The sequence below is a fragment of the Delphinapterus leucas genome, chromosome 6, assembly GCF_059928025.1.
Source record: "Delphinapterus leucas isolate spDelLeu-1000000601 "Yukka" chromosome 6, BTC_Dleu_Yukka2, whole genome shotgun sequence".
In the NCBI taxonomy this organism is placed as follows: domain Eukaryota; kingdom Metazoa; phylum Chordata; class Mammalia; order Artiodactyla; family Monodontidae; genus Delphinapterus; species Delphinapterus leucas.
This window is the reverse complement of record NC_143134.1, coordinates 49,987,662-49,995,460: the sequence shown is the minus strand read 5'-3', so window position 1 is coordinate 49,995,460 and position 7,799 is coordinate 49,987,662. Positions and strand designations below refer to the sequence as shown.

Sequence of the window (7,799 nt, the reverse complement as noted above, 5' to 3'; positions counted from 1 at the left end):
TTAAAACGTAAGAGTGGTTTGCCAGCACTTACCCTAGCAGTGCGAGCAATACAACCAGGGGGAAGTTGTTCCAAGAAGTTTTAAAAAACTCTGGATTTTTTTTTAATTGAATGCAAATTGCATATGCACAGTTAACAGAAAATAACCTTCAAAAGACTTCATAACAGAAGTCTTCAGAGTCCAGCATCCTACTTGATCAGGCATTATTGAAATACCGGAACTTAGTCAACTTTTTTTTTTTTTTTTTTTTTTTTTTTTGCGGTACGCGGGCCTCTCACTGTTGTGGCCTCTCCCGTTGCGGAGCACAGGCTCCGGACGCGCAGGCTCAGCGGCCATGGCTCACGGTCCCCAGCCGCTCCGCGGCATGTGGGATCTTCCCGGACCGGGGCACGAGCCCGCGTCCCCTGCATCGGCAGGAGGACTCTCAACCACTGCGCCACCAGGGAAGCCCAACTTAGTCAACTTTTTAATGCAAAACTCCTGTGTTTTCCATTGTGCAGAGCTTCAGAGTTCCTCCCAGGGCCTGGGCTCCATGCTGTCATTTCTCTGTCTCACTGCTCAACGCTCCCACGTGGCACTAACTGCATCGTGCATAGGTCGGGAAGACGGGCTCATTTGTCTGATCTCTGGATGCTTAGGACAGTCAGATATCCTTTCAGCCAAAAATGATGCTGAGAAAAATCTTTGCCTATCTTGTCCTCTCGAAGTTACTTAGGAAGCAAAAAAACAAAAAGCAAAAAAGGTACGTTTGTTGTTGATCAGAGCGCAACAATATGGAGAGAGGTAGCAGCACTTGGATTCCATGAGACAACTTTGACGAGATACAAAGCAAGGGTCGGTTTGCCGGGTTAGGTCAACACAGAATGCCACGGTGCCCAGACAGTTGACCCTTTCTCGGTTTGGACCAAGAAAGACTTCATGCCTTTCTAGGCTCTCGCAGCAGCTCCAAATGGTTTTTAACACATTACATGCAATGAAACAAAATCAGAGCTGTTGAGTTACTCTTTAATCAGCATTACATTGAAATGCCCTAATACATTCTTATCTACATCCCTCCACCAACTGCTATTTTGTCGAATTCAAATGCTCACTGGAAGTATCATCACCCCCTAGTCATAGGCTCTCAGGACCACCACGGTTTTGCGAATGAATCAGAGAAGGCAACATTGCTTCAGCTAAAAGTCACTTAGCTTTCAAAAGGCAGGATGTAGCACAGAATGATTCTGTCTACTGGGATAGAAACACTGGGAAGGATGGGAGAAGGAAGTTGGCTCCAGCTCCACTGTTACCTTGGCAACTGTGGCACCAACATCCTCCGGGCAGAAATTAACTTTGTGCCATAATATCATAGGGCAGAGGAAGGGAGAGCGCAGAGGAAGAGGAAGAAAACATCGGCTAGATCTAGAAGCTCAGAGGGCCGTCTGGGACGATTACGAATCAGTGGGCGGGGCATTTGAGCTACAGGCACCAAATTACCCATTGTACTTTTGTTGGGTTTTTTTTTTCCACTGAAATTTCAGTATTGTTCGAAGATAGCCACCACACCCTTTAATAATGAACAAACACTGCACTAATTTGGCTGAGGGCATCTGCTGATCATTCTTGGTCATTTATAACTTCCTTTTATTTCTCTCTTCGGGGAAACAGGGAAAAAAAAATATCTTGAACGGAAGAGACAAGGAATGGTGTGGTTATAAAAAGCACATTCTGTTGAGGGTGAACTGGTAACTAGTTAGCCTTAGGCTAAAGACCAGTCTCTTCCCTGCAATGAAAGTGTGCAGACCCTATCTGGGGCAAGACAAGCCACCCCGTGGAGTGGTCCCTGGTCAAACTGCTTATGGGGGAAACTGCACTGATGCTGTGGCACGGGCCTCGGACCTCCCAGCCAAGACCACGGCATCAGGGCCAGAGCCTGCAGGGACTGCACAGGAAGGCTTGTTAGAGAAAAACTGGCTGTGCGTCCAGAGCTCCAAAATTCACTGGGTACTCGGAAAACACGTTACAGAAAAGGCAGCCGGCTGACGAGACAGGTAAGTGGAAAAGTACAGGTAAGTATCTCAGTCTCAAAACCTGAATTCCAGTAAAGCTTAGGTGGCAGGTCACAGGCAGAACTGCGACACGCATGTAAGTGCAGAGGCTTCCTTCCTCCAGGATGGGTGAGGGGCCGTCCTTCTCTCCTGGCCAGGTCCACAGGTCACGGCTAGCAGCGCTCAGACGGTTAAGGGCACACGAAGTGAGCGGGGAACATCTCTCAGGAGTCACCGTCGGTCTCCAGCTTGCCTGCTCCTGGAAGTAGGTGCGCCTTTTCAGCCAGGGAGGTCTCCCTCCTGCCGGCCCGGGACTCCAGGAGGAAACAGCTTTTCCTCTTTCTTCCGTAGGGTAAGATGGGGCGTTAGTGACACATCCTGCTCGTCATCTCTTTCTGGAAAGCAGGGGGAGAAGGATGGTTAGGAGTAACTATAAGCAGAGCAATGACTTGTTGAAGGATTCTGAAAATACCCTGGCAACCTCTGGAGCCTTTAAACCAGAGCTTGCAAGCATGGCCCAGGAATAAGGCTCTGCATACAGATGTGTTCCACTGGCTGCAGGCTTTTTTTTTTTTTTTTTTTTTTTTTTTATCAAAGCAATGTTTAAAAACCTCAGCTAACTTGCCAAAAATCCAGGTTGCTCTGTGTTTTGGAAAAATTGCAAGATCTGGAGCCACTGGGCAGCTGAGTTGAGAATTGCTGTCCTCTTCAGATGCAGAATACACTCTCCAGTTTGCCCCAGTCTCCACCACTCCCAGCAGTCTCCCCATCAGGAGTGAAGTATCACTTACTGGTTGATATGATCATTGGATTTAGACGGCTGTTTTCCTTACAGTAGAGCACAATTTCTCTTTACGTAAGTTTCAATCAAAGATGAGAAAATGAAGGATAGGTACAAGTCAAGAAAAGTGGGAGGAAGGACATTTCTTAATAGAAATGAAGACTATTCCAATGTGTCTGACAGTCAACCACAACCAGCTGGCCTTTCTATAAATGCTCTTGTGGGCATTTATAGATCCCAAATGTGCCATCTGTTCTCCTTCTCTGGGTCTCTGCACAGGCGAGACCCTTGCCCGTGGCCTGCTCCTACCACGCCCTGCTCTCTTGGCTAACTGCCATTCATTTTCCCAACTCCAGCAAGATGACTCTGATCTGCCAGGGAGGCCTTCAGGCACTCCCGCCCCTAGCACTGTGGATCAGCCACGCCCCCCACCTGTGCCCACCTGGAGGCCTGCGTGCAAGGAGCCAGTTTGTACACCTGTGTGTGTGTGTGTGTGTGTGCATGCGCGTGCACACACATGGGCGACGGGCATGTGGGTTAGCTCTACTTGTGAGCTCCAAGGTGTCAGGAAGAAGAAACCCTCACTAGCACAGTGCCTGGCACAGGGCAGCAGCTCCTCTTTCATCCTTAAGAATGTCCTGGATCGCAGGCTGGGAAGGAGACTTGTGCCTTGTGGCATTTAGGAGGACACGTTTCATATATTTTAGTTAGATGAATGAGTCGCTTCTGAGGTCCACCTGCTGCAGAGCTGACGCCAGCTGCTACCTCTCTTGCACGCTGACCCCAGCTCACCCTCCAGCGCCCCCTATCAAATAGGAAACATCTGAGTAACAGGAGCTTGTGAATAGGCTTGCCAGCTGCTCAGAGACTCGATTAGAAAACCATACCAATGTGCTGGTTAAAAAAATAACCAAATATACAGAACAGAATCTAGGTACTTTTGCACCCTTATAATATCAAGCAAGGCAATTATGTAGAGATACGTATATTGAAAAATTAAGTGACCGTTTACTTATGCTCCGTACTTGTGCTATGGACCAGGTGCCTGGGAGATGAGGTCACTGTTCTCAAGGAACTAAAGTCTATCAGGGAGAAAACGATATAAAATACAATGACATAAATGTTAATATTTAGAGGAGGAGATGAGGTATGGTAGAACCCAATCCACCCATCCCACTCTGCCCTCACTACCACCCTGTGTGACCTCCCTGAGCCTTCGTGTCTTAGCTGAAGTGGCCCCTTTCTAGGGATACCCTTCCGAACCTCCAGGATAGGGCATCACCTCTTCTGCTCTTTCATAGCACCCTTCTCCACAACCAGGATAGTCTTTCTGTTTCACTCCTGCCTCCTGGATTCATCCCTTGTAAGAGCCTGTAAGACCCACGGAGAAAAGGGCTGTGTCTGTGGCCTGTGCTGTGTCCCCAGTGCCTGGCAAGTGATGATGGATAAAATGTTTGTGCAATCCAGCAATGAATGGGCTCCCAGTGTCCTCATCTGTGAAGCAGACCAGTGATGCCTACTTGAGGTGAGTGGGAAGGTTAAAAAGTATTCATGGACAGAGTACGCATTCATTCCCTTTCCTGATCTCTCCAGAAGCACAAACATGGCAGCAGCCACTGTGTGCTGGGAAGGCAGAGCCTTGAGAGGACTTCTCTGATAACGTACCCACTGAGATGGACTCCACAACCTAGAGGAGGAAGAGTCTGACAGGTGAGGGTGGGAGAAGGGGGACTGGAGAACAGGGGCTGTGGCTGGAGGGAGGCACAGTCGAGGTGGAGCCCGCCAGGGATCTGATGCTGCTGTGGCTGGAGCAGGGGGGCCAGGGCAGGATGGGGACGCAGGGGTGGGGAGACAGGTAAGTGCACAACTATTTGAATAAGGACCCAGGCACCTGGTGTGGGGGGATGGAAATAGATGATGACAACCTGAAAAGGAATTTGCTGTTCCTCTGTTAAGCTTCCAAAGGTTCTTGTGTTTTTGGTTAACTTTTTGTGACAGAGATGGGAAAAATTGGGTGGGAATACAAAGTGTGTGTGTGTGTGTGTGTGTGTGTGCGCGCGTGCGCGCGGGTGTGTGCGGGTGTGTTTGAAAGAGTGAGAGCAAGAGAGTGAAGGAGAGATCATGGGATGAAGACAACTTTGCCTTTATAACTAATTCTCATAATTATTTGCAATGGGTCAGGATTACAGAAAGAAAGGAACTAGCATTTGTTAAGCCCCTATGAGTTGCAGGTGCTTCAGGTGGTTATATTAATATCATTGCCTCTGTAAAACTTTGACAGAAGAGGAATCCAGGCCTCAGAGCAGAAGTGATGTGCTCAGGGTGAACAGGTATGGTGGACAGTGAGCTGCCGAGCTTAAATGGTAACAGTTGCTTCCATCAAACAAAGGTTTGCTGTTGTTTAGTCTCGGTGTCCCTCACGGCTCTACAGATATCACTTCATGTAACCCTTACCCTGATCCTGTGAAGTAAGCTTTGCCATCCCCCTTGGTCTGATGAGGAAACAGGCACAGAGACAGAATAACTTATCAAAGTCACACAGAAAGTGGCAGAAGTAGAGATTTAAACTCAGATCTATCTGGATGCAAAGGCCAGCTCTTTCCACTACACCTCATGACCATGGTTTAAGCCTCTGAGTGATATTGACATGTTAATTAACAATTAATTGCAATCGTTCCTGAGTTTTCAAAATGCCGAAGAGATAGTTTTTCTTTATCCAGACTGAGTTACAAGTGCAATCGGTAAATACTAAAACAATTATGCCACTAAAAGACTATAGACACTAGAAATATGGAAGACTTTTTTTAAAATTTTTTTTAAGGAAAGCAGAAGAGGGAAAAGATTGAGAGAGGATATGGGACTTAAGCAAAACCACTGAGTTAGTCTGTGAAAAGCCAGGACCAGTGCTTTCCTCACCACACCGTGCAGCCTCAAATGCAGGAGAAAAACTTTACTATGAGGCCTCTTAACATTCTTACAGGGAATGAATGGTTGAAGTAGATCTGAAACTTGAGGAAGGACATCTCAGTTGGATCCGCCCTGCAAAAGCCTACAAGCCTTCACAGCTGTATTCTAGCGATTTCCCACTGGGTGGCGCCAATGGGCTGGCTAAAAACCAACTGGTTCTGAGAAAAAAAACCCAAACCAAAAAAAAAAAAAAAAAAACAAACACAACCACCACCAGACAGGACTTCCCTGGTGGCGCAGTGGTTGGGAGTCCGCCTGCCGATGCAGGGGACACGGGTTCGTGCCCCGGTCCCGGAAGATCCCACATGCCGCGGAGCGGTTGGGCCCTGAGCCATGACCGCTGAGCCTGCGCGTCCGAGCCTGTGCTCTGCAACGGGAGAGGCCACAACAGTGAGAGGCCCGCGTACCGCAAAAAAACCCAAAAACAAACAAAAACCAGACAATATTGGGTTCCATGGCTTTCCTCTTCATCACAGCCCTCCTGCAGGCATTCAGCAGTGCCAACACACGTTCCTTCCTATCGGGGAGAGTGGCTGAAACAACTCCTATGCAGTTTGCTCTGTAGGGATGAATTTGCCATTGCAGGAGTTATCTGAACCCACCATGTATTAAGTCCACTAAAGAACTCCAACAGGTGCTAAGAGGTTTCTGCAGAGGTAGTGTGAGTTTTCTGAGAAATGTTGCTAAAGGCTGAAGGCTGTATTTGGTTTGTACATGAAGACTTTTCAAGCACCCAGACTTTTAAAAATCCATTCTTAAGGAAAGAGTCAGGTCAGGTTTTGGTTGTGCTCAGTCGGTACCATTGCGGCAGAACTTGATTCTGCAAAGTCCCTGATTGCTGACTCTCAGCAGAACAAAGTCCACGCTCTGCAGCCTGGCAAACAAAGCTGTTCTTAACTGGATCCACCCACCCCGCTCACCTGCTGTTGAAGCCCGGCCCACTCACCACACCCATCAGGCAAACTAGACTCCTCCCCGTTCTCCAACAGCTCCGCTCTGTAACGTTTCTAGTAGCTTCTCATCGGCTGTTTCTTCCATCTGGCAAATGCTTTCTGCCCTTCTATGCCTGGCAAACTTTGATATCCTTCAAGATCAGAAAGGGTTAATTAGCTCCCTTCCCAGGTTCCTCCATCACTTTGCACACACCTGCACCACACTGCTTTCTACCAGCACTGGAACTCACCATTTCATCTTGCCTGAATCTGAACAGACCCTTAAAACTTTGTTATATAGTAATATATGATGAGGGATATTTTGGTCAAGTCACATAACAGTATGTATGGTTTGATCCAATTATATTAGGAAAAAATATAAAGTATGAGTCCAGCATGATAAGTTTACCTCTGGGTGAATGGAATAATATATGTTTTCTATTTCTGACATTTGCCTTTTACATATTCTCTAGCTTTTTAGATATTTTTAATATACATGTAATTTTTCCTAAAAAATAAGCTTCAGTCATTTAAAAAAAAAAAAGAGAGAAGTAGGGGCTTCCCTGGTGGCGCGGTGATTGAGAGTCCGCCTGCCGATGCAGGGGACATGGGTTTGTGCCCCGGTCCGGGAAGATCCCACATGCCGCGGAGCGGCTGCGCCCGTGAGCCATGGCCACTGAGCCTGCGCATGCGGAGCCTGTTGCTCCGCAACGGGAGAGGCCACAACAGTGAGAGGCCCGCGTACTGCAAAAAAAAAAAAAAAAGAGAGAGAGAGAAGTAGACCAAATCTCCACATTGAAATCATAGTTAGTTTTGGAAATGAATTTAAAATGATTTTGCCTAGTCTTTGTGGGGAACGGTGGTGGTGGGTGAAATCAGCATACCTTCTGCATAAGATACTCAGCCACTTCTGATCTAAAACATTTAAAATTAAAATAGAGATCTTTGCTAGCATCTGAAAGTTTTATTTGTTTGTTTGTTTGAATATACACGGAACAAACTTGTGTGAATTCTACGAGTCAAATCTTCCTCTTATCTCTCAGTGTAGCCATTTTGAGAACTGGCCACGGAGGGAATAAACTGTCCAGAGAA

The 7,799-nt window shown here is 47.2% G+C and overlaps 1 protein-coding gene across 2 annotated transcripts in view; it reads right to left on the bottom strand.

Annotated features, from left to right (window-relative positions):
- Positions 1-225: 225 nt before the first annotated feature.
- MOB3B (MOB kinase activator 3B) overlaps positions 226-7,799 on the bottom strand; it is a 206,345-nt gene continuing 198,771 nt past the window's right edge. For both annotated transcript variants that reach the window (XM_089913116.1, XM_022551601.3), the window contains one exon: positions 226-2,422. In XM_089913116.1, the coding sequence (XP_089769242.1) occupies positions 2,307-2,422 (116 nt within the window). In that variant the 3' untranslated portion in view covers positions 226-2,306. The remainder of the gene's footprint in view (positions 2,423-7,799) is intronic.